General features: G+C 40.4%; 1 protein-coding gene across 1 annotated transcript in view; it reads right to left on the reverse strand.

Annotated features, from left to right (window-relative positions):
• SCN8A (sodium voltage-gated channel alpha subunit 8) overlaps positions 1 to 27,769 on the reverse strand; it is a 196,775-nt gene that overhangs the window by 121,976 nt on the left and 47,030 nt on the right. Inside the window, exon 2 of the mRNA XM_061416027.1 lies at positions 2,356 to 2,685. Coding sequence (XP_061272011.1) covers positions 2,356 to 2,631 — 276 coding nt within the window. The 5' untranslated portion in view covers positions 2,632 to 2,685. The remainder of the gene's footprint in view (positions 1 to 2,355; positions 2,686 to 27,769) is intronic.

Genomic DNA, 27,769 nt, shown 5'->3' on the forward strand with positions numbered 1-27,769 from the left:
CATCTGGCCTACCCAAAAAGGGGTAGCCATTAGGGCCAGAGACCCACTGTCTTTGGGTCCTCACTTCCAAGTTAGCACCACTGAAGTCTAAGGCATTGGGAATGAAAAGAGGCTGTCTACAGGGCAGGAACCAGGGGAAAAGGCATGCCAAGGAAAACTAGGTTCTGACAATGAACCTAGCTCTCTAGTTTTAAGAAGACGAAATTTAATTTGTATCTGAGTTGGAAAAACAAATAGTTCAAATAAAAGCAAAGAGGTTTTAGCCACCTGAAAGGCCAGGGTCCAAAGGGCCTTACCTATCAGTTTATTGCCATAAGGCTTCTCTGGTGGCTCAGAGGGTAAAGTGTCTGCCTGCAATGCGGGAGACCCAGGTTCAATCCCTGGGTCGGCAAGATCCCCTGGAGAAGGAAATGGCAACCCACTCCAGTACTCTTGCCCGGAAAATCCTGGTCAGGGGAGTCTGGGAGTCTACAGTCCATGGGGTTGCAAAGAGTTGGACTTTCACTTTATTGCCATAGGAGTATTTTCTGAAAAAGTTCTACTAAGACTATGGATGCAAGAGCAGGAAAGAGGAGGGAAATATATCTTAAAATATTTCAAAATTTTACAATCAACAAAATATTCTTCTGAAAACAGCCTAAGATTCCATGTTTCCTTATTCACTAACCCAGATATTTAAACCTTGTCTCCTTCCTCACCCACCTACCCCTATTCAGCAAAGGCCAGATTAAAACTTTAGATTTTAAAAGAGGGAGAAGTAAACAAGGAAATCAAAGACACTTTATGAAAACTTAGCCCCAGAATTTGACACTTGACCAAGTCCTTAGAGGTCTTATTCAACCTCTCAGTTTCTACCACGTCTATGAGACATTTAGGCAGAGTGGTGAAGTGACTTGCTAAAGGACATGAACTAGTTTTGAGAAGATTTTTTCTTTATTTACTACTTCCCCCCACCATGAACTATTTGTGGCAGCTTAAAAAACACACATACTAAAAAGATAACTATAAATAATAAACATGGTGAATTATGATAGAGCAAGGATTTCTTCTAATCTAGTACTTTTTTATATCATATGATGTTTTGTTCCTTAAACTTTCTAAATTTCCCAGTAGAAGTTATAGGCTACCAATTCTGCTTTGTTCCCAGTAGATAGCTGTTCTGAGCTGCAAGAGAAGTGAGCAGGTGAAGGGTCATTTTGTGTAGACAATTACTCAACTGTTTTTGCCACTCGGAACTAAGATGCCTCCACAACTACAGCTTAATCAAGAGATCTGTTCACCTCGAGTCTTACTTCTGGCCAGTTGTTAAGACAAAGAAACAGAAATTTCTTCCCAAACTGAGACTGAAAGGCAATTTTAGTTAAGGTCAGTTTAGAAGGCAGTTTGGTTAAAAAAGGCAGTTAAGCTTTATATTTGTAAATATATAATTACACAAAGTCCTTTTCCCCTTCATCTGGAAACACCTATGGATTTAATTCTTTCAATGACACCTGTCAAATGAGGGATCTCTAACATGCTATCTGATGTCAGCCTTTAGCATTTATGGCTAACTACTTGGCTTTTGGATTAACTGGGGGCTTTGCTTCTTCACTTGTTGCTTAGTTTCAAAAGATAATCATGAGAAAGAAACCCCCCCCCCCAAAAAAAAAAGAAACCCAAAGTTTGGTCAAATATGTTAGGGAAATTTGTAACTCTTGGCCAAATGAAGATCAGTATTTCTTTCACTCACATTCCCTGCTAGCAGGAATAACAGAACTGATTCTCATGTTAAGAATCAGTGCTGGTGGAACTCAGACAACGTGTAACAAGGCCAAAGACCTGGCCTTCTCACTGGCCCAGTTTGGTTTACTCTATTCTATTCCTGTCCCCGGTGGTTATGATCTAATGTCACAAAGGAGGCGAGGTTAGAGTACAAATTCATCTCTATTACATTAACAATAGGCTCTGTCGATACTGCAATATCATTTTTATATTTAAAGATAGGATTCTGAATGTGTGTGTGAGCAAGATTCTACAGGGCTGTACCATCTCTCAGTATGCCAATTTTTCTTGCACTATATCAAACAGTCCCCATTTCATTTATGTAACCCCCCCTTTTTTTTTAAATAAATCTTTTTCTGATTTGACATGGAGCCAAAAACAGAAGTCTTATTAACAGACTGAGAAGTGCCAAGACCCACAAATGACTCTTGGTAGCAATTAAAACAAAAAAGAACTCCCATAAACCGGAACTGAAACAAAAGTTTAACTACTTATCCAAACTCTGGCAAAGAGACACAACTCTTTCTCCCCATCTCCCCTAAGCCTGTTAGGAAAAGGGGATCTGAAGCTGCTGCTCCTTCTCCTCCAACTCACTTTCTGCGTCAAATAGTATGGGTCAAAGTCCTCCAGGGGAACCGCGACCAAGCCTTGTGGGATGTCCCCATAGATGAAAGGCAAACTCTTCCCTGCCTCCAGGTCACTGTTTGGCTTGGGCTTGCTGTCCTCATCGTCCTCCCGATGACTGCCATCGGCCTTGGGTGGCTTCTTGAGCTTGCTCTCGGCGATGCGCCTCTCGATGTTTGCCAGTGACTCAGGGGTGAAAGGCTTGAAACTATCAGGGCCTGGTGGTGCGAGCAGCCGCGCTGCCATCTTCTCATCCTGCAGCAGCTTCGTTAGTTATGCTGCGTCCAGGACAGGTCAGCTCTGGAAGAAACAGCAACACAGACCGCATTAATCAATCACTACTCTAAAAGGAGGCCAGACCAAACCACCTCACGCTCAACCTCTATTCACAGTCTTCGCAACATGTAGTTTCTTCTATGACACTGTTATTTTTCTCTTCAGAAAATCTGTGGCACGAACGGACAAGGCAATGTTCATAACCACCCCCCAGGGGAATGAGCAGCCAAGGAGATCAAAACATGGGGGTCTTCTGGATTGCTAGTTTTTATCACTGACTTAGATACTACTCCCCTGGTGGCTCAGACGGTAAAGAGTCTGTCTACAATCGGGAGACCTGGGTTCGATCCCTGGGTCAGAAAGTTCCCTGGAGAAGGAAAAGACAACCCACTCCAGTACTCTTGCCTAGAAAATCCCATGGACGGAGGAGCCTGGGGTCCATGGGGTCGCAAAGAGTCTGAGCAACTTCACTTTCACTTTCGACACAACTCACCATCAGGGACCAACTCCAAAGATACATTCCATACCCTCTATGTTTAAGTGAAGAAAGTCAGGCAAATACAAATACTATATGCTATCACTGTACGTGGGATCTAAAAATGACAACAGACTAGAGAATATAACAAAAAAGAAGCAGACTCACAGATATAGACAAGAAATCACTGGTTCGTTGTTTAGTTGCTAATTCGTGTCCAACTCTTTTGCGACCTCACGGAATGTAGCCTGCCAGGCACCTCTGTCCATGGGATTTCCCAGGCAAGAATATTCGAGTGGGTTGTCATTTCCTTCTCCAGGGAACCTTCCCGACCCATGGATTGAACCCATGCCTCCTGTATTGGCAAGTGGATTCTTCACCACTGAGCCACCAGGGAAGCCCAAACTAGTGGTTACCAGTGAGGAAAGGGGAGGAAAGGGGGGTAATATAGGGATGGAGAGGTACAAACTATTAGGTATAAAGTAAGCTACAAGGATATAAAGGACAACACAGGGAATGTAGCCAATATTTTATAATAACTATAAATGGAATATAACCTTTAAAAATTGTGAATCACAAAATTATATACCTGTAACTTATATAATATTGCACAGCAACTATACTTTAATAAAAAACATAAAAGATTTTCTTATAGACAACATTTTTAAAAAAGGTATATTCCATACTCTCAAGGAACGTCTATTCTAAGTAAATGAGGATATTTAACATGACCCAGAGGTGCACATCTATGCTCAAGTCGTCTTCTTCCAAGGACTGCACAAGGGCAAACTGTCACTCTTTTCACATTTCAGCTTCTGAAAACACTAAACCCTTCAAAACTTTGGAGGCACAACAAATAGCATAAAAGCACTTCCATGGGCTTCGGCTCTTTTGTTTCAAGTTCTTTTTCAATTCACAAAGTTTTGTAAAAATCGGCCTGGGATAAAAGTCCAGACCAAGCTGATGACCAAGCTCATGCCAGAGAAAATCACAAAGCAATTTTCTTCAAGGAGAGGGCAGACATTGTTCCATGTACCTCCCACTCAGCAACAGGAAAGCAAGTGGAGGCGGAATCTTAGACACTTTCCTCTGAGGCAATATAGCCTTGCAGGGTGAACGACAGCAGAAAGGCCCCTGAGCTGGGCTCACGCCAGAAGGGCAGGAAGTGAGAACTGAATCACAGTTCAAATTCCCTTCTCAACAGAGAACCTGAAGGAGTGCCATACCAGAGCCAATGATTTCTGAGCAAGGTATCTGAAAAACCCATTTTCATGTATGTTTATACAGAGCCCTAGGTTACTGAAATACACATCTGGGAACAAGGGGCTCCCTAATGTCAAAGCCACAGTGTTATAAAGGCCACAGCAGGTGGGTCTCCCTGTGAAAGCTCTAGTAGTGCGGTGTTGCTGCTTCTCCCCTTCATTGTGTGAGCTCTACAGACTATCCAGGAAATTGTCTTAAAAGGCCAAAGACTGTTCCTTTCCTCCCACTTAGCCCTTAGGGTCCTCTTCAAGGCAAGTATCCATAAAACTTGAGGCTCCTCAAGAGAACAGTAGTAGAGTTATCTCTAAATAATTTGGCAGTGAAATACCCAAGGGCTCTTTCCATATTACAAATACACCTGCAGAGAGCCCCAATTCTCCAATGGTGGCAAGGTGGTGGTGGCATTTTCCAAAGGCAGTGCATGGTATCCACGCGGGCTGATCGCTCACTGGGCTACAGACTGGCACCAAGGAGGCCAGAACCACAAGCTCGCTCCCACTGCACGCACACAAGACGCCGTCCCACAGATGGCAGGATCAAAGAAATCATTTCACATATGAGGCATGGGATTTTACAGCTGCGAGGGATTTTATATATCCAGACCATTTCAAGAATTAGGAAACTTGCAGTCAAAAGAGATGAAACTTGCCCAAAGTCACAGGCCAAGGGAAAAAAAAACCACAAAGAACTCTGACTCCTCCTGCTCATACTTCTTTTATTATGACAAGTATCAGTTGCCCATCTTCTGATCCTACTCCGACTCCCACTACTCCTCAAAAGGAAAAATCTGGTTTGAGCAAATCACAGGCTAATGCCAATGGTTCTACTGATCTAAGACTTTACTCATACTGTTTTCCCCAAACCTAAAATTCCTTTCCTCTTATCAGTCTCTGAATTGCCTCCAATAAAACCTTACTCCTCCAGAGAACCTTCCCATCAGCTCTAGCCTTTACTAATTTTTTTCCATGCGTGAACTCCTACAGCTTTGTCATGATCACAGTTAACATTCATCACATGTTTGCTATGTTCAGGTATTGTTCCAAGCACCTTGCTTGTATTAAGTCATTTAATCTCCAGAAAAAAATCAAAAGCAGATATTATTATTGTCCCCATTTAACAGATGAGGAAAAAGAGGCAGAGACTAATTAACATAGCTTGTCCAAAGCTACACAGATGAAAAACAACAAAGTCAGGATTCAAGACATCCTATTCACATTTGTTTTGGCTCTCTGTTATTAATTACTTGCACTGTGTAAATCCTGAGGGCTTGAGGGGTATCTTAAACTTCTTTTGTATCCTTTTCAGAGAGAATAAGATTATGCCTGGAACCCATAATTGGTCCAAAACCTGGGACTCCTTGGCTTCCGTAGCCGCACTCATTCTCAACCCTGGGTCACCCTCAGTTTCTCTTAGAGGGCAAGGAATACTGCAAAAGGAAGTCACTGCAGATGCTGACAAATTCCTGTGACCTGAGTCCACACACCTGGGCTCTTCACAGGCAATGCCATCCTACAAGAAGTCCTCTGCCTTTGCCTTTGTTTACCCCTGCCTTCTCCAAGACCAGGTTCCCTCAATGATCCCTGCTCTCCATCACATTCTCAATCTTTACTTTTCCTCTCCTACTTCTGTACGTTCTCCCTTTATATCGTCACACCCCCCACCCCCCGCCCCACCAACCACCTTCATTTGGCTTACATGATCCTGGTTCTCTTCTGATACCCTGGTTCTATCCATAATTGCAGTCTCTTCTTCCTCTACCACATTTTGCTTCTCTAAGGGCTGGCTGGCTTTCTACAATCTCTCTGCATCTCTCCTTCTTTTAGGGATCTCATCTACTCAAAATAATCTCTTTTCAGATTTCTGAGTGAAATCTGCTTTTCAGATTTCTGTCACCAGCCCTGACGGCTCTTCTGGGCCCCACAACTGCCTGTCACCACTTCACAATTAAAGCATTTGAAACCACTCATCCTTTTACTTCCAAAACAGATTCCTGCACCTGGCTTTCTTAATTCTGTTTCTGGACCATCGTTTCTCCAGCCGTCTCGTGTAGAGCCTCAGTCCTCTTTGCCCCATCATCCTTATTGTCCTTGACCAATCAGTCATCAGCCTCACTAAGTCTTCCTCCTTCAGAGTTTCCATTTTCAACCTAATTCAGGTCCTACTGCAATACCTTCCCACCTGTGGACCGGTCCTCAGTCCACTAGGCACATCTCCAAAGACCTGTTTCTCTAAAACTCAGCTTCCGTTATGTCATTGCCCTCCCTTGAATCTAGTGGAGTTACAGAACGGAATCCAAACTCCTGCCATTTCACTGCCATTCCAGGTTTCTACAAACTTACACTTCTCAAATATTCACCTACAACGTTATACCTCTCAAACATCCTTTTATACTGCTTCCCTACTCTGGTGACTCATTTTTGTTTTAATTTTCTAGCTTTTTTTTTTAAGGCAGGACAATAAAGTGTACAAATCTTAAGTTCACAGATTGGGTATTTTGTAACATGTATATTATGTATTAATATGTATACACCACATAATAATATAATATCTGTGTAACTACCACTCAGATCAAGATACAGAAGATTTATTCCCAGCTCCCTAAATGGCTCTCTTGTGCTCCCCTATCAATAACCACTGTGACCATCCCTGCCCAGCAGAAGCTATTCTGACATCTATCATCATAGATTAGTTTGACTTCAGTAGAATATAATATACTCTTCAAACTCAGGTTTCTTTCATTCAACACTGTTTCTGTGAAATTTACCTTTATTGTGGTGTAGCAGTGTTCATTCTTTTTATTGCTCTGTAGTATTCCACCTAAGAATACAGCACAATTTATTCATCTATTCTACTCTGGTAGACATTTAGGTTGCTTACAGTTTTAGTCTATCATAAGTAAAAACCGCTCAGAACCTTTCTGGGCATGCCTCTTGGTGGCCACATGTGCTCCTCTCTTTCCAGCATATAGGCTGGAGTGGAATACTGGGCTGAGAAGAGGGCATGTGTTTATTTAGCTTTAGTGACACTTCAATCAGCAAGATAAGAGGGTTCCAGCTACTTCAACCAGCAAGACAAGAGGGTTCCAGTTGCTCCACATCCTCACCAACACTAAGAAATGATAGTCCCCTTAATTTTATCCAGTTCTAGTGAACATATATATAATGATACCTCACAGTTTAAAAACAAAACTTAACGAGGTGAAATTAACTGTTTTAAAGGGAACAACTCAGTGGCAATTACTTCATGCACAATATAGCGCAACCACCACCTCTGCGTGCGTGCTAAGCCACTTTGGTCGTGTCCGACTCTTTGTGACCTTACGGACTGTAGCCCACCAGGCTTCTCTGTCCATGGGATTCTCCAGGCAAGAGTACTGGAGTGGGTTGCCATGCCCTTCTCCAAGGGATCTTCCTGACCCAGGGATCAAACCTACGTCTCTTATGTCTCCTGCATTAGCAGGCGGGTTCTCTTTTTTCCAATTATTTTAATTGAAGGATAATTACTTTACAACATTGTTATGGTTTTTGCCATACATCGACATGAACCAGCTACAGGTGCACATATGTCCCCCCATCCTGAACCCTCCACCCACCTCCCTCCCCACCCCATCCCTCTGGGTTGTCCCAAAGCACCAGCTTTGAGTGCCCTGCTTCATGCACTGAATTTGCACTGGTCATCTATTTACATAGAGTAATACACGTTTCAATGCTATTCTCTCAAATCATCCCACCCTTGCTTTCTCCCACGTGGTCCAAAAGTCTGTTCTTTACATCTGTGTCTCTCTCTTTTTTTAAAAAATTTTTATTGAAGGATAACTGCTTTACAGAATTTTGTTGTTTTCTGTCAAACCTCAACATGAATCAGCCATAGGTATACACATATCCCCTCCCGTTTGAACCTCCTTCCCATCTCCCTCCCCATCCACCCCTCTAGGTTGATACAGAGCCCCTGTTTGAGTTTCCTGAGTCATACAGCAAATTCCCATTGCTGATCTACTTTACACATGGTAATGTAAGTTCCCATGTTACTCTTTCCATACATCTCACCCTCTCCTCCCCTCTCCCCATGTCCATGAGTCTATTCTGTATGTCTATTGCTGCCTTGTAAATAAATTCTTCAGTACCATTTTTATAGATTCCATACATGTGCATTAGAACACAGTATTTATCTTTCTCGTTCTGACTCACTTCACTCTGTATAATAGGTTCTAGGTTCATCCACCTCATTAGAACTGACTCAAATGTGTTCCTTTTTATGGCTGAGTAACATTCCATTGTATACATGTACCACAACTTCCTTATCCATTCATCTGTCGATGGACATCTAGGTTGCTTCCATGTTCTAGCTGTTGTAAATACTGCTGCAGTGAACAATGGGATACATGTGTCTTTTTCAATTTTGGTTTCCTCAGGGTATATGCCTAGGAGTGGGATTGCTGGGTCATATGGTGGTTTTATTCCTAGTTTTATAAGGAATCTCCATACCATCTTCCATAGTGGCTGTATCAATTTACATTCCCACCAACAGTGCAAGAGCGTTCCCTTTTCTCCACACCCTCTCCACCATTTACTGTTTGTAGACTTTTTGATGATGGACATTCTGATCAGTGTGAGGTGATATCTCATGGTGGTTTTGATTTGCATTTCTCTAATAATGAGCGATGTTGTGCATCTTTTCATTGTTTGTTAGCTATATGTATGTTTTCTTTGGAGAAATGTCTGTTTAGGTCTTTCCCCCACTTTTTGATTAGGTTGTTTGTTTTTCTGGCATTGAGTTGTATGAGCTGCTTGTATATTTTGGAAATGAATCCTTTGTCAGTTGTTTCATTTGCTATTATTTTCTCCCATTCTGAGGGTTGTCTCACCTTGCTTATAGTTCCCTTTGCTGTGCAAAAGCTTTTAAGCTTAATCAGGTCCCACTTGTTTCCTTTTGCTTTTATTTCTGTTACTCTAGGAGGTGGGTCACAGGGGATCTTGCTTTGATTTATGTCATCCAGTGTTCTGCCTATGTTTTCCTCTAAGAGTTTTATAGTTTCTGGTCTTACATTTAGGGCTTTAATTCATTTTGAGTTTATCTTTGTGTATGGTGTGAGGAAGTGTTCTAACTTCATGCTTTCACACATAGCTGTCATGTTTTCCCAGCACCATTTATTCAAGAGGCTGTCTTTGCCCCATTGTATATTCTTGCCTCCTTTGTCAAAAATAAGGTACCCCTAGGTACATGGCTTTATTTCTGGGCTTTCTATCTTGTTCCATTGGTCTATATTTCTGTTTTTGTGCCAGTACCATACTGTCCTATGACTGTAGCTTTGTAGTATAATCTGAAGTCAGGAAGGTTGATTCCTCCAGCTCCATTCTTCTTTCTCAAGACATCTGTGTCTCTTTTGCTGCCTTGTATATAGGGTCATCATTACCGTCCTTCTAAATGCCATATATATGCATTAATATACAGTGTTGGTGTTTCTCTGACTTACTTCACTCTGTACAATAGGCTCCAGTTTCATCCACCTCATTAGAACTGACTCAAATGCGTTCCTTTTAATAGCTGAGTAATATTCCATTGTGTATATGTGTCACCACTTCCTTATCTATTGGTCTGCTGATGGACATTTAGGTTGCTTCCATGTCCTAGCTATCGCAAACAGGCTGCCAACAAACATTGGGGTACACGTGTCTCTTTTAATTCTGGTTTCCTCGGTGTGTATGCCCAGCAGTAGGATTGCTGGGTTGTATGGCAGTTCTATTTTCAGTTTTTTTAGGAATCTCCACACTGTTCTCCATAGTGGCTGTACCAGTTTGCATTCCCACCAACAGTGTAAGAGGGTTCCCTTTTCTCCACACTCTCTCCAGCATTTATTGTTTGTAGACTTTTTGATGGTGGCCATTCAGACTAGCGTTGAGTTAATACCTCATTGTGGTTCTGATTTGCATTTCTCTAATAATGAGTGATGTTGAGCGTCTTTTCGTTTATTAGCCATCTGCATGTCTTCTTTGGAGAAATGTCTGTTTAGTTCTTTTGCCCACTTTTTGATTGGGTTGTTCGTTTTTCTAGTATTGAGCTATATGAAGTGCTTATATATTTTGAAGATTAATTCTTTGTCAGTTGTTTCATTTGTTATTATTTTCTCCCATTCTGAAGGCTGCCTGTTCACCTTGCTTATAGTTTCCTTCATTGTGCAAAAGCTTTTAAGTTTAATTAGGTCCTATTTGTTTATTTTTGTTTTAATTTTCATTACTCTGGGACATGGGTCATAGAGGATCTTGCTATGACTTATGTCAGAGAGTGTTCTCCCTATGTTTTCCTCTAAGAGTTTTATAGTCTCTGGTCTTACATTTAGATCTTTAATCCATTTTGAATTTATTTTTGTGTATGGTGTTAGAAAGTGTTCTAGTTTCATTCTTTCATACGTGGTTGACCAGTTTTCCCAGCACCACTGGCAGGTGGGTTCTTTACCACTAGCACCACCTGGGAACCCCCAAGTACCACCTCTATGTAGTTCTAAAACATTCCCATCACTTCAAAGTAAAACCCTTTATCCGTTAATCAATTTTCCTCCATCCCTCTTCCCTATACCCACCCAACCCCACCCTCCTCAGCTTCTGGCAACCATGGTGTTTGGTCTCTATAATCTACTGATTGATCTATTCTGGAAATTCATATAAATGGAATCATACAATATGTAACCTTTCGTGTCTGGCTTCTTTCATTCACACTTAGCATGTATCAGTACTTCACTCCTTTCTATGGATGAATAATGTTTCATTACATGTATGTATCATAATTTATTTATTCATCCATCCACTGAGGAACAACCGGGCGGGGTTCTTTCCACTTCTTGATTATTGTGAATAGTACATGCACATGTACTTATTTTAGGCCCTGTTTTTAGTTCTTTTAAGTATATACTTAGGAGTAGAAGTGCAGGGTCATATGGTAACTCTGTATTTTACTTTTTGAGGAAATACCAAACCGTTTTTCCACAGAGGTGAAACCATTCTGCTTCTAACCCAGCAAGGGTCCAATTTCTTTACATCTTAGCCAACACATATTTTCCTTTTCTTTTTTTTTAACAGCCATCTTAGTGGATATGAAGTGGTAGCTCATTGTGGTTTTGATTTGCATTTTCCTAATGACTAATGATGTTGAGCAGTTTTTCATGTGTTTGTTAGCTCACTGGAGTTTTAACTTGCTTTTCTATGATGATACTGAACACCTTTTCACATGTTTATTAACCATTTAGATATCCTCCTTTGTGGAATAACAGTTTAAGTCTTTGCCCATTTTCTTCTACTGAGTCATCTGCATTTTTCTATTTATTTCATTTTTCTATTTATTTGTGGGAGTTCTCTGTACATCCTGCATACAGGTCTCTTGTCAGATATATTTCAAATATTTTTCTTGTTTTTACTTTCTTAATGGTGTCTTTTGATAAAAAGTAGTTCTTAGTTTTACTGAAATTCAATCTATCAATCTTCCCTTTCATGTGTGTGTGTTTTTGATGCTATTGTTGTTATAAGAAAGCTTTTTTTTAATCCCAAGGTCATGCAGCAACAAGCTTAAAACTTCTTCTAGAAGCTTTATTGTTTTACCTTCTTATTCAGACTTCATATAATTTGGAATTGATTTTTGTATATTGTGTGAGATAAAGGTCAAGGTTCATTTTTTTTTTCCTACATGAATCTCCAATTGACTCAGCATCACTTAATTGCCTGATTACTGTTGTTTTCATTGACTCCTAAACACACTTTCATTTTCTTATTTTAAATCTCCTGAAATCTTTCTTTCCTTCTCATCTAAATTCTGTTCATCTATAAAACCAGCTTAAATTCCTCCTCCTTCTGAGGAATAAAAATAAAAATGAACTTTTTAGATTTAGAAGGAAATTGGAGACCATTTAGCCCAAATTTCCTTAACTTCACAGATAAAAAAAATTATGCAACTGCTAATCAATTGGTGACAGGTGCAGAGCTACGGCACAGGTCTGGCCTCCAGTATAAGGCTCTTTTCACTATGCCACACTGTCTCTGAGGCAATGCACCTCACTCATCATAAAAATAAGTGCAATTTTTAGCCCCGAGAGCTCTGAAAGAGACTGAACCAGACTCAAAGTTGGTAGAGATCGATGATTAGGGCTCCCTTCTGTTGGTCATCCAGGAGAATGAAGACCTTAAAACATCAGTTGTAGCCTGAACACACACAAATAAAGATGACTCTGAAGAAAAGGGGATAGAAAAGGGAAAAAAAAACTGGCACTGGAGTTAGGCTATGACATAGATGAAGGAAGAGAAGTCACCGAGGAGGAGTTGCTAAGGGAAAAACTACAGGCATGGGTACACAACAAGGATCAAATAGCAAGTAGTATGAAAACTTGTCTCAGGGCTTCCTGGTGGTGTAGCAGTCAAGAATCTGCCTGCCAACCCAGGGGACGTGGGTTCGATCCCTGGTCAGGGAAGATCCCACATGCAGCGGGGCAACTAAGCCCATTTGCCGCAACTGCTGAAGCCCACGTGCCTAGAGCCTGTGCTCCCCACCAAGAGAAGCCAACGCAGTGAGAAGCCTGCCCACCCCCTCACCCTGCAGCAACTAGAGAGAGCCCAGGTGGAGCAACGAAGACAGAACAGCCAAAAAAAAAAAAAATCTTAAAAAACTTTCTCAGACTTAAAAAAGAACAAATCGGAGGGCTTGTACTTTATGGTATCAAAAATTATTACAAAGTTACAGAACGAAAGCAGTGTGGTGCTGGCATAAAGATAGACAGATAAACCAGTGTAATACATTAGAGAGCCTAGAAGCATATCCTCACACATATGGTCAAACGATGTTCAAAAAGAGTGTCAAGACCATTCAGTGGGGGAAAGGACAGTCAACAAATGGTGCTGGGAAAATCCAATACCCAATGCAAAAGAATAAAGTTGGACTCTCACCTTATTACACCATATACAAAAATTAACTCAAAATGGATCAAATATCAAAATGTAAGAGCTAAAAATATAAAACTCTTTAGAAGAAAACACAGGGGGAAAGCTTCATAAAGTTGAATTTGTCAATGATTTCTTGCATATGACACCAAAAGCAGAGCAACAAAAGAAAAAATGAATTTATTGTGTATCATCAAAATTAAAAACCCTTCTGCATCAAAGGACACAATTAAGAGTGAAAAGGCAACACACAGAATGAGAGAAAATATCTGCAAATCATGTATTTCATAAAGGATTAATACTCAGGATATGTAAAGAGTTCCTATAACTCAAAAACAATGAAAAACCAAACTAATTAAAAAATGGGGACAGATGACTCGAATAAACATTTCTCCAAAAAAGATATACAAATGGACAAAACCACATGCAAAGATGCTCAACATCACTAACCATTAGGGAAATGCAAATCAAAACCCCAATGAGATACCACTTCAAACTCATTAAGATGGATATTACAAAAGGCAACAAAACAGCAAATAACAAGCATTGGAAAATGTGGAGAAACTGTAACCCTTGTGCTGTTATGGAAACAGTATGGTGCATCCTCAAAAAACTAAACACAGAATTGCCATAAGAGTCAGCAATCCCACTTTTAGGTACATATCCAAAAGAACTGGAAGCAGGGATTCAAACAAATATTTACAGGTTCACTTAACAGCAGCAGTATTCACAATAGCCAAAAGGTGGAATCAACACAAATATCAACAGGCAGATGAATGGATAAACAAAATGGGCTATAGACATACAATGGCATGTTATTTAGCCTTAAAAAGGAAGGAAATTCTGACATATGCCACAGCAAGAATGAACCTTGATGTCAGTATGCTAAGTAAAATAAACTAGACACGAAAGGACAAATATTGTATGATTCTACTTAATATTCAGTACCTATAATCAAACGCATAGAGACAAAAAGCAGAACAGTGGTTACGAGGAGCTAGTGGGAGGAAGCAAGGGGGTTATTGTTTAATGAGTAGAGAGTTTCAGGTTGGGATGACAAAAAAGTTCTGAAAATGGATAGAAGTGATAGTTGCACAACAAAGTGAATAAACTCAAGTCTACTGAATTGTACGCTTAAATGGTTAAAAAGGAAAGTTTCATATTTTGTATATTTTACCATTTTTAAAGAGAAAAAACCTGAAACATTTACTATACCCCTATTATATGCCAGAAACTATACTGCCGATCAACATAGCTCCTTGTCTTCAGGGACCTTTAAAGTCTTCAGAGGCAGAAGACAAGTAAACAGCAAAGTAGAATAAGATAAATCCAACAGGCTTCCATAGACATACACAAGCAAGACAGCTAATCTAGTTCAGAGAGATCAGGGAAGGTTTCCTGCAATGAGTGACATCTTAGCTAAAGCCCAAAGCTGGTCAAGTAGAAGATGGCAGGAAAATGGTTACAGCTTTGTAGGAAGAAAAATAGCATATACAGACCACAGACAAGGGAGATCAGGTCCCTTAGGTACTGCCTAAGAGTTCAGTGTAACTGGACTTTAGAAAACTAACAACAGGTAAATGGGTGTCTATCGGGGAGGCAAAATCATGATCATGTGAAATGGTTTTGATTTTATCCCAAACGCAATATGAAGATTCTGAAGGTTAAATGACTTGATCAAAGTTACACTTTAGGAAGATTATTCCAGCTACAGTGCAAAGAATGAGGCAGGCAGCGGGAAGAAGAGGTGGAGGCGGGGTAAGATCAGAGTGAAGATGATCAGGTAGAAGACTGCTGAAGCAGCTCAGCTGAGAGAAAACGAAGGCCTGAACCAGGCAGCAGCAATAGGGGTTATGCACAGAATGGAAGGTCACCTAATCGAAGTGGGAGGTAAGGCAGAAGGAAAATTAAGAAAGAGGCCCAGGTTTTTGCCAAGGGCAATGGATGCAAGGTAGTAAAATTCAGAGACAGGGAATAAGACGTGATGCATAGCTCTGGGCTTAAGATTATGACTTCACTTTTCAACATGGGGAGTTTCAGTTGCTTTGGTACATCCACATGGAGGCTCTGAAGAGCCAGTAGATATGTGGTTCTGAAGTTCAAGGGAAAGACTTAGGGACGAGAGCTGAAAGGAGAGAAGCAGCTTGGGACAGAACTATAGCTAGACTCTGAGGACTGCCAGCCAGTCTTTGCAAGTTGATATATAGCTCACTTGGAATGAGCCAGAGGAGCAGCTCTGCACTGGGAGGAAGGTGGGCGACTCTTATCACAGGAGAAGAGAGAAAAGCGCCAGATGGACAGAGTTTACACTGTCCCCACTCCCTGGACCCCCCCTTCCTCCAATGGCAACTAGATGCTACGCGGCCAATTTTCTCCTTTGTCACTTACAGATTTCATTTTGGAAAATCCTATAACAATTCTAGACATTGAAATAAAAGCAATTTTGTCAAATCTTTATTTTACTCATTTGAAACAGAAAACATTACAGTCCTAAGCCTTTCTTGATAACATAATAATCTGGCTTTCCCTCCTAAAATGTCTTCTGACCCATCCCCACCCCCGGTGAACGTCGGCACCCATGCTAACTGACAGCTGCCCTGTGCATTCTTCTGTCTCACAGGTTTTCTACCTTGTGAAGCCACTTCAAAGTTTGTTCTTCTTAAGCCTCACACCCACCCAACTTTCCCAAAGCTGAGCTATTTGACTATGATTCTCAATAAGTGGTCTCTCCTAATCCTCGTAGGAGAGTCACTCTTGGCTGATTTACATCTGTCTTCCCTTAGACACCCAAGATCTTGTTTATAGAATATTTTGAAAGAGGCCTAATATGGATATAAACTTAAGATTAACCGCCATAAGTAAGTAACTCTATCAGGAGGTACATGTGAAACACTTAGACTTTGAGTACTTGAATATTTTGATCTAAAAATGCTTTTAAATGAAGTCAAAACCCATGATTATAACGATTTTAAACGGAACCAAAAGTTCCTCTGAGCATGTCCCATCAGCCCAAAATGAAGTCAGACTTCCTCCTTGTCTATGTAGCCATACAACTGTCAAGCCTAGCCTTCCATCTGCTTCTCAATAAATAGCCCAAGCAAGAGGTCATTAGACTTCCATCTCCCTGGCTCTGTTGACACTGCAGGTCACATTTTCCCTCAATTTTATCACCTGGTCCCCAACACCAGCTTTCTTTTTCTCAAATTTAACTGTCCTTCCCTGTTCCTCTAGTTCATTCCACAAGGTACCGGAGCCGTCGCCTTCCCATCCCTTTGTAGACTGCGGTTGTCGCCCTCTCGTCTATTGCCATCCTCTTCACAAGTCTCCTGATGCAAGTTATTTGAGGCAAACAATTTTTCTTGCCTATTGCTTTGTAACCAAAAAAGCATTTGGTGATCTGTGCTTCTCTACTTCTTTTTGCCTCAATTCCAACATGCACTAGATTTTGCCCTCAGTATCCTATGAATTTTTTTCGCACTAATATTGAGACTCCCCTCTCAACTAGTGGTCCCTATCTCCCATCACCACGCCGTTGTGTAAAGAGAGCAGATGTTGTCTTATTTTCCACTAGATTGTCTCCACGTATTCCAGAGAACTAAACTACTGACATATGCTTAACAATGAGGAAAGAAATCTCAGTTAACAGGCGTTCCTACTCCAAGGGAAGACCAAAGTGTTTAAGCAGCCATATTTTATCTCAAGTATCTAAGGCAGGCTTCTCAGTACAACTCCAGAGCTTGGATGAGAAATGTTCACTTTATACCATCTCCCATAAAGATCTACCGGGCGTGGTGGGAACAGGAAAACCCCTCCATATGAAGGAACCTGGTTGGAGCAGGTTGGAGTGGAGCAAGGAAGTAGCCGTACACACACAAACATTATAAAATTCCTAATGATAACTGAGGAAATCAACAAATCTCACGTGTGCACTCAGTCACTCAGTCGTGTCCAACTCTTTGTGACCCTATGGACTGTAGCCTGCCAGGCTCCTCTGTCCACGAGATTCTCCAGGCAAGAACACTGGAGTGGGATGCCATGCCCTTCTCTAGGGGATCCTCCCAACCCAGGGATTGAACCTGCATCTCTTACACCTCCTGCATTGGCGGGCAGGTTCTTTACCACTAGCACCACCTGGGAAGCCCACAAATCTCATACTTAATGTTGCTTTTTCCCTTTACTATTATTAATAGATACAGTTAATCAGCTTAAGTCCACTGAATACATGATTTGGGGTAGAGATTCACTGCTTCTGACCGAAAATCCAACAGTTTTAAACTCTGCCTCTACTACATAATGACTATGAGACCTACTACTGTGACAAAGAAAACACAGGGGTTAATACAGTGTCTAACACGTAGAATGGGTAAAGTAAATATTAGCTCTCGATATGATCTGTATCATCAGTTTAATTTTTTCCATTCCACACAAGCTTCATAAAATAAGTAAAAATTCAAAACAGTTTTAGCAAATCATTGCATAAATCCTGCTGAACCAAGATGCCATCATTGTAGATATTCATTTTTGGTGGGTAATCTGTGATATGAAACCTAACCTAAAAATGTTCACTTTTCAGTTGATACAAAAAAATCCAAATGTGCCGTGCACAATTTAGGCAAGCTGTACATACTCTCTACTACATCACAGACCACAAACAGCCAGGGACAGGTTTGCCAAGTTTAAGTGAGGAATGAAGATGGTTTCACTCTTACCAGAGGACGAGATGGTGGAAACGCTTACTGGACTTACCTTTCACAAATGAGGATTAAGATATGGACTATGATAACAAAACATCACAGGGTTACATTACTTTCATCGGCATATACCTTTTTTCATTGCATTCAGAATTCAGAAATTAAGTCATGATATTTTATAGCTAGCTTTGACTTTTCCATCTTCAAAATACAGCATTTGACTATAATGATTATTATGAGGTTTCTGTTTTCTACTGGTAAGACCTTCACCCATACGCTTCTGTAAAACCTGATGATTTGCAGTCAAAACCATAGTTGTGGGCATGGTTATGTCAGCTAGACAGCTGACATCAACACTGCCATAAAGTTTTTTTTTTAATTAAGACATCAGATCAAGATCTTTACTACACCGCAACGGAGATACAATTTGAGGCCAAGCTTAAGAAACTGATATTATAATTCAGACATTGTCACTGACCAGCCGTATGGCCTTTAATAAATCAATCCAAGCTTTGGTCTTATTTATAAAAGAACGGAAATGTGTGAAATGATTTCTAGAGCTGGCTCTGCAATTTGCCAGCTAATTGACCTTGGGAAAATTACACAATATTATGGAGCCTTCATTTCCTCATTTGAGGGTTAAATGAGATGATAAATGTGAAGTAGGTCTCAATAAATAAATGATAATCATAATATTAACAATAATAATAGTTAATATGGAGTATTTACTACATGCTCTAGGCACAGCTCTAAGAGCTTTTATAATAATTCTTTTGATTATTCCTATAATCCTGTGAGGTAGTATTATTACTATCCCATATTACTGAAGCACAGAAATTAAGTAATTTGCCCAAGATCACAGAATGGTTTTCAAACCCAAGCTGTCTGGCGTCAGGGTCTGTGTTCTTAATCATTTCACTATACTACTTCTTGTTACCAGCACTTTGTCCCCTTCTCTGCACCTCTTCTGAGATCCCTTTCAGCTCCGCTTTCATAAAAATAGACTAATTAGCTACCCTGGACTCTGACAGGCTAAGCAAAGTTGGCTTCTCTGAGAGAATTACGAAAATTCTAAATGTACAGAGGCTTAAATCAGAAAGAACTGTGTCCTGATTCAATATCTATCATCAAATAATTATGTGTTGAATAAAGGAATGAACACAGAGGCTAAAAAGAGGTCAAGAACTATTTGGCTGATCCTTACCATAACCATTCATTCATTCAATAAGCACTTCTTGGGTATCTACTATATGGCAAGCACTGGAAAGCTTACAGCTTAGAAAACTGACATCAGAACACATTCTCCTAAGTCATTATCTGGCAGCCATATTGCAAAGTAAATTTCCATACTGGATGGGAGAAAGTTGGATGAAAACTTTAAAGCATGTTTGTTTTCAGGCAGTAGAGGTCTTTCTCAAGTGAAATCTTAGATGAAATGTCAATATATAATACAGACAAAAGCATCTCTGTTCTGATTGAAGAATGCAGTGAGCCTGGAGCCCACCCTCACTCCACCCACGTCACCTTAAAGACATTTCTGCAGAGTGTCAAGATGGCTCTAAAGCTATTAACCAAAACAATGATTGAGTCTCTATCAACTCCAGAATTCAATGGACATCTCTAACAGCAATGGACAGTGATTGTTTACTAATAAAGTTCACTTGATATGGACACGCAGAAATATACGAATGTGGTTATATGCCTGTATGCAAGGTTGGTGCAATGTCTATAGAGATTACTACAACATTGTCAGGCATTTTATAAACATTACGTGTAATTCTCACAACACCAAATTAAGCAGGTATTGACAGTTTCATTTCACAAGTGAAGAAAGTAAGACTTATATAAAAAATATGAATTCCCAAGGTCATATGGGAAGAGCCCCCTTCCAAAGCCCACAGGGTTTCCCCTGTAGACTAAGGTCAAGTACTTGCCTACTCCAAAGAAGTTCTACAAACAGGAGGAAGACTTCTAATGGCAACACAAGAACAGACAGCTACGCAGGCAACTCACATGTTGCTTCACTGGTCAAAAAAAGGTTAACACCTCAACTGGGTCAGACCTAGGGCATCCAAGTAATACTGAACACCAAAGCCTTGCTCAGAGGTTGGAACATGGGCACCACCCATGGTTTTTGCTCTTCACTTGCAGAATCAATCACTAACATACACATTACCACATGTGAACTAGAAAGCCAGTGGGAGCTTGCTGCACGACGTAGGGAACCCAAAGCCGGTCCTCTTGACAACCTAGAGGGGTGGGAGGAGGAGGAGGTGGGAGAGAGGTTCAAGAGGGAGGGGACATTTGTATGCTGATGGCCAATTCATGTTAATATATGGAAAAAAACCATCACAATATTGTAATTATCCTAGACTTAAAAATAAAACATAAATTTAAAAAAAAATCAATAATACCCAGGCAGACCCATTACACGGTTACTAGATCACCTACTTACCAAACCCAGAAGCAAGGCTCACACTTCCGTGAGGTTCTACGGGGGAAGGGAAGACAGGTCACCCAAGTAGCTGCTGTGGCTCTCAGACACGGTGACTACAAGCAGGGAGACACACACACAACAGAAGGGTCTGAGACACAGCTTCAACCATGGGGTAACGAAACCCACCTCACAGGGTTACCATGAAGAGAAGATGGGAGGGTATCTGCCCAGAGCTCCAGAAGTCCTGTTATACAAATGTCAATACCCCAAAACACAGTCGCCTGCCTGTGAACTGCTAAATCATTGTAGCTAACAATCCAGAGTGGTCAGCCACAATTAAAACCAGGATAGACTTTCCTGAACAAGATTTTAGACTTGTCAAGAATCCTAGGAGACTGAGCTGACAGAGGGACAATCTCTGCAAACAGTTGTGGAGGCTACAAATTAATGCAACCTCATATTTGTATGGGCTATAACATTTACAGAGCATTTTCTTTCCTTTACCTCATCTCAGTCTCACTAGTGAGGTTAAAGGAGCAAATATTGCTAGATCAAATTTCACAGAAAAGGTATTTGAGGTTAGAAAGACCAACTGACTTGACTGGATTCAAACTGCCAGTGTCACAGGAAGAAGGTATTAAAGAATCTGCTTGCCAATGCAGGAGATGGAAGAGATGCAGATTCGATCCCTGGGATGAGAAGGTCCTCTGGAGTAGGAAATGGCAACCCACTCCGTATTCTTGCTTGGAAAATTCCATGAACAGAGAAGACTGTTGGGCTATAGTCCATGGGGGTCACAAAAGAGGCAGACACGACAGCACACACACGTGCACATACACACACTTATCCATTTCAAAAGAGGGAGAATTCCTTATCTGTTAAAACTAGCTATCTTCTGTATGCCAAAGAGAACAATGGGTAAGAAGGGAAAGGGGAAAACTCTTTAAATAATAATGATGATGATGGTGATGATAAAGAGGTCACGAAGGAAAACCCTGAGAACGTGGCTGCTACTGGAGAGAAAGCAACAGTTAGAACTGGACATGGAACAACAGACTGGTTCCAAATAGGTAAAGGAGTACGTCAAGGCTGTATATTGTCACCCTGCTTATTTAACTTCTATGCAGAGTACATCATGAGAAACACTGGGCTGGAGGAAGCACAAGTTGGAATCAAGATTGCCAAGAGAACTATCAATAACCTCAGATATGCAGATGACACCACCCTTATGGAAGACAGTGAAGAAGAACTAAAGAGCCTCTTGATGAAAGTGAAAGAGGAGTGAAAAAGTTGGCTTAAAGCTCAACATTCAGAAAACTAAGATCATGGCATCCAGTCCCATCACTTCATGGCAGATAGATGGTGAAACAGTGGAAACATGGCTGACTTTATTTTTCTGGGCTCCAAAATCACTGCAGATGGTGACTGCAGCCATGAAATTAAAAGACGCTTGCTTCTTGGAAGGAAAGTTATGACCAACCTAGATAGCATATTGAAAAGCGGAGACATCACTTTGTTAACAAAGGTCTGTCTAGTCAAGGCTATGGTTTTTCCAGTAGTCATGTATGGATGTGAGAGTTGGACTATAAAGAAAGCTGAGCACAGAAGAATTGATGCTTTTGAACTGTGGTGCTGGTGAAGACTCTTGAGAGTCCCTTGGACTGCAAGGAGATTCAACCAGTCCATCCTAAAGGAGATCAGTCCTGGGTGTTCATTGGAAGGACTGATGTTGAAGCTGAAACTCCAATACTTTGGCCACCTGATGTGAAGAGTGGACTCATTGGAAAAGACCCTGATGCTGGGAAAGATTGAGGGCAGGAGGATAAGGGGATGACAGAGGATAAGATGGTCAGATGGCATCAGCGACTCAATGGGCATGGGTTTGGGTGGACTCCAGGAGTTGGTGATGGACAGGGAGGCCTGGCGTGCTGCGGTTCATGGGGTCACAAAGAGTCGGACACGACTGAGCGACTGAACTGAACTGGAGACAGCTGTCAGTGCAGACGGGAAGTTTGGGGACAGAAAAAAAAGAGGAGATAGGACTTACTATATTGAGTGGCTAAAGAATACTCTTTAGGAAGTCTAGCAGTTTAATGGCCAACACGCACTTTGATAACCTCTTTAAGAAGCATGCAGTGAAGACGTACATTACTCATTTAAGTCTTTTGGAGTTAAGTGTGTTTTGTTCTCGCAGGCTTTGCTGCTGTTCTGTTTTGTTTTGATGGTGCCTTAAGACAAAAGCAGGGTAGCTTACAAAAGCAGTTACACCTGAATTACAAGTGGCAGGGTGTGGGCTGGGACTCCACGCTTCTGCTTTCTACCCCAGCGCTTCTCTATGACAACACACTGCTTTAAGCACTGTGGACTTGATGTGGACAGTCTTTTCAGAAGTATTTGTAAATATCATCACCAAATATATAGCACAGGAACATGCATCTCAATACTGTTAGTAATGCTTTCGTAATGCTATTTTTTCAAATGAAATCCTACAACTACACCCCAAGATGGGCTCATAGAAGTTAAATGATGCCTTCAGGGTCACAAAGAGAGCAGGGAGCAGAGCCAGGACTTAACTCTACATTCAGTGTGCTTTTCTGTAGGTTGATGCTTCTCGTTCAGGAAAAGAACATTATAATGGGACAAGTACAGTGATAACAAGATAAGAACTGTTATTTCTAATCTCATTTGTAATGCACTAACAAAAATTAATTTTATGCTTTTCCCCAAGATGTTCAAAGTTCTCTCTCTTATCTACGCAGAGATGATGAGATTAGCAAAAATCCTGTAGGAAAATTAAAGTAGAAAATTGTTCATGGCTGTTACAGTGCCTTAAGTCTTGTTAACCACCTCACTGAGGATAAATGAATCTGACTAACCCTTAAAGCACGACCCATACAACCTCTGGACAGTATGGTAATTCTAAACTGGTAGATATACTCTCAAACTGGTATGACGTTTAGGTTTGATGGTCTTCTGCTCAGAAACCTTCAGATTCTCATTCTCCACTGCTTTTCAGACTCTCCACTGATTTTGATTAAAATTTCAAATCCTTAAATGAGCACTCAGGGCCCTTTATAGCCTATTAATAGACATTCTCTGCTTGCATCCCATGCTTCATAAACCACTCCTGACTCCTGTGTTTTTCCATTCCCATACCTGTGGCTCTGCCACTCCTTTTGCTGGGCATATTCCCTCTAGTCAAAAACAGTCCCACTCTCCCCTCAGCATATCACTCCTAAAGTACAATTTTAAGTTTTATGTTTCTGTTTCTTTTCCCCTACCTAATCATAAGCGCCTCAAGCGCAAAGATCACACTTACTAATCATTGCATCCTCCAAACACTTTGCCTTGTGCTTGGCCCGTGAAGAGGAATACAATAGGACATCAGATAATTATGGCATTTATAAGAGAATAACCTCCAGGTTTTTGTCTTAAGACAACAGCCATACTGAGAAGCAAATTGATTCTAATACCTTTAAAATAATGCATCCATATGTCTTGAGATTGTCAATATTCAAGAGAACTAGGGCTCAAACCAACTATATAACTAATTTTTCATTAACTATCTTCCCACATACCCATAGTCCAAGAGTTCTGTGATAAAAGGAAGTGACGGTTTGGGAATGTGGCACTTGTTGTTAATGAAATGAAGCATCGCCTTTGGGCTGAAGTGGCCTTCATTCAGACTACAAGGTGGGCGATGGTAACAGCTTTGAATCATTGGGCCCGACAGGCTGACTGACTCCTGACAGTAATGGAAATATGATAGGCTGAGGCAGTCTATAGAAACTGTATTAGTAAAGAGATGAATACTCAGGACAGCAGCTGCACCGTGGAAAGGTGGAGGCGGGCGGAGACTTCAGTTTCACAGGCATGTTCGCTGAAAACTTATCAAGTATGTAGTCATGGTTTCTGCCGTTTTCTATACACATGCTATATTGCAATAAGAAGTTTTTATAAAACGAATGATGACTAAAGAACTAAAGCATACTGCTTATAGCGAGGTCTGAAAATAACATTTAAAATCAGATAAGATGAAGGAGGAATGAATTAAAACTTTAAAAACTCATTTATTTATTTCAATCCCAGGTATACGTTCTTCATTTCAGTACTTCCTCATTCATTAATTCAAGTAAGGCACCAGCATTTGAAACTCTAGCTTTTCACTTCTCCACTTAAAAGTTCCAGAGAAAATTCTGGAATTCTTATTACTCAATCTAATGACTTCTCTTGTACCTATGAGCAGAAAATATAGTTTATCAAATGGTTCAGTTTCCAGAATGTTCCCTTCAGCTGTGACCTTTGCATTAATTGGTTCATTCAGTTTACTCTTTAATTCAAGCATTACCAGTGCTTTCTATGAGCTGGACATTGTGCTAGATACCAGGGATTAATTGAACAATGAACAAAATATCTGTATCCTATCCTTATGGAGTTTAAATTTCAGTAGAGACAGATTATCAGCCAATTACAGTGCAGTGACAACAGTCTTAAGGATAAGGTACTAGGGATCCACCTAACCCAGAATGAGGGGCAGATGGGTGTGGGTGGGGTAGACGCAGATTTCCTATAAAAGTAATATCTAAGTTGAGAAGAAAAGGAAGTTTGTTCTATGAATGTGAAATATGAAGTCCTAGGGGCAAGACAAAGACAAAAGAAGAATAAAAAATTAAAATTAAGTTTATTTCTCTGTAGTCTGATCCAGACCATCTTCAATCCCATGAGAATTTCTTCTAACTAGGAAGTAATCAATTTGTTAATTATGCTGTCAGTCTTTGAAAATCATTATTTGCCTTAACATGATTTTACATAATATTAAATAGCATCCTTTGTCTTTAAAAATCCGTTTTTTCCCTGTAAACTTAATTTTTATTTTAAAGAAAAACATAAAGCAAAGAGGACAGTAAAGCACTCATCAAATTAAAGTGTTTGAAAATTACAGCTAGTTAAGGTAACTGAAAAATACTCTCAGTCGACTGGAGAAAAGACTGTGAGTGGCTGTCAATACTACCTTACTGTCTTATTTTGATATTCTGTGATCTCATAAATAAATATTAAATAAATAGTATTTATTACCACTTTTCCCGCTGGAAAACTTGAAAAGTACAGAAAAATATTAAAAATGAAAATCATCTAGATATGAATGACTGTTAAATCCTTAAATGTTCTTTCCTTTGTCCATAATTTTACAAAGTTGGGGGTCATATTCTATATACATTTCTATAGAATATTTGTGTCCTCCAAAAATTTGTATGTTGAATTACAAAAGGTAAGAGTCCCTTATAAAAGAAACCCCAGAGAGCTCCCTTGCCCTTCCTGCCATGTGAAGTCACAGTGAAAAAGACAACCTTCTATGAACCAGGAAGCAAGGTCAGACTTGAATCTGCGAGCAACTTGACCTTGTACTTCCTAGACTCCAGAGCTGAGAAGTAAGTATTGGTTGTTTACAAATCACCTAGACAATGATATTTTTGTTACAGCAACCTAAACAAACTAAGACGTACATTTTGAATTCTTATTACAGTTGACTCATTTCAGGTATTAAAAAAAAAACAGATATGGACTTCCCTGATGTACAGCGGTTAAGAACTCTTGAGACACAGGTTCGGTCCCTGGTCCAGGAAGATTCCACATGCCGCAGGGCAGCTAAGCCCATGTGCCGCAACCACTGAGCCCACACTCTATAGAGTTCATGCTCTGCAACAAGAAGTCACCACCAGGAAGGAGCAGGCCGCACACCACAACTAGAGAGAAGCCCCTGGTCACTGCAACTAAAGCAAACCCTCATGCAGCAACAAAGACACAGCACAGCCATAAAAAATAAGTAAATATTTTTTTAAAAACCACACAGATAGTAACAGAACTTTACAGATAAAACAGAAGCACCATGTGTGATTTTTCCAATATAATTCCTCTCTTTCCTTCTCAAAGGCAACCACTATCTTGAATTAGGTGTTTCTCAAATTCTTGCACTTTATTTTATATTATTACCACATAAACAATGTACCCATTACAAAGGACTGTTCTGCACTGTTCTAAAATTTATTATTTTATATTATTTTTGTACTATTACCATAAAGTATCCAATGTAACATATATCCAATATAACATAAAGGATTATTGTGTATGTTCTAAAACTTTGTATAAATCCAAAATATTGACCATAACCTGAAACTTGCATTATCCCATTTCCTATTAAGGCTGACATTTATTCCTTCTGACATTGTTGCTTACTTGCTAAGTCATGTCTGAGTCTTTTGCAACCCCATGGACTATAGTCAGCCAGGCTCCTCTGTCCATGGGATTTTCCAGGCAAGAATACTGGAATGGGTTGCCATTTCCTTCCTCAGGGGATCTTCCCGACCAAAGGAAAGAACCTGCTTCTCCTACATTGCAGGTGGATTCTTTACCACTGAGCCACTAGGAAAGCCCTACCTTTGACATATTTTCCTCTAATTCATGCATATTCTCAGTTTCATAGTAGTGGTCCATTGTTGACTATACCACAATTTATCTACTCTTCTATTGATGAAACTTTGTTTCCAAAAATGTCATACTATTATCAACAACCATAAACATTCTTGTCCTGGCTGCCATGCATTCATATGAAAAAGTCTCTTGGGTATATATACTTAGGAGTTCAAATACTAGGTTCTAGAGTATAAGCATTTTTAATTTCTACACTTGAACATTAAATATTTTAAATAATAAAACTGAATAGTTCTTCAAAGCAATTATAAGGAATATCTTCATCCAAATACCCCTTCTCTAGTTTGGGTCAGGGTTCAGTTCAGTTCAGTTGCTCAGTCGTGTCCGACTCTTTTCGACCCCATGAATCGCAGCACACGAGGCCTCCCTGTCCATCACCATCTCCCGGAGTTCACTCAAACTCACGTCCATCGAGTCGGTGATGCCATCCAGCCATCTCATCGTCTGTCGTCCCCTTCTCCTCCTGCCCCCAATCCCTCCCAGCATCAGAGTCTTTTCCAATGAGTCAACTCTTTGCATGAGGTGGCCAAAGTACTGGAGTTTCAGCTTTAGCATTAGTCCTTCCAAAGAACACCCAGGACTGATCTCCTTTAGGATGGACTGGTTGGATCTCCTGGTCAAGGTACCATAATTAAAATCAAATGAGTAAACATGGAAGGCTAAGAGACAATGAGCACCAACCAGGATCTACACAGAGAAATCTACACAGTGTTACAGAAATGATTAAACAGTAATTACACCTGACTATCTTCAGATAATGTGCTATCAAGGAACTGCTGCTGTTGCTGCTGCTGCTGCTGTTGCTGCTAGGTCTCTTCAGTCGTGTCCAACTCTG

Source organism: Bos javanicus, chromosome 5 (assembly GCF_032452875.1).
Source record: "Bos javanicus breed banteng chromosome 5, ARS-OSU_banteng_1.0, whole genome shotgun sequence".
NCBI classification, from domain to species: Eukaryota; Metazoa; Chordata; class Mammalia; order Artiodactyla; family Bovidae; genus Bos; species Bos javanicus.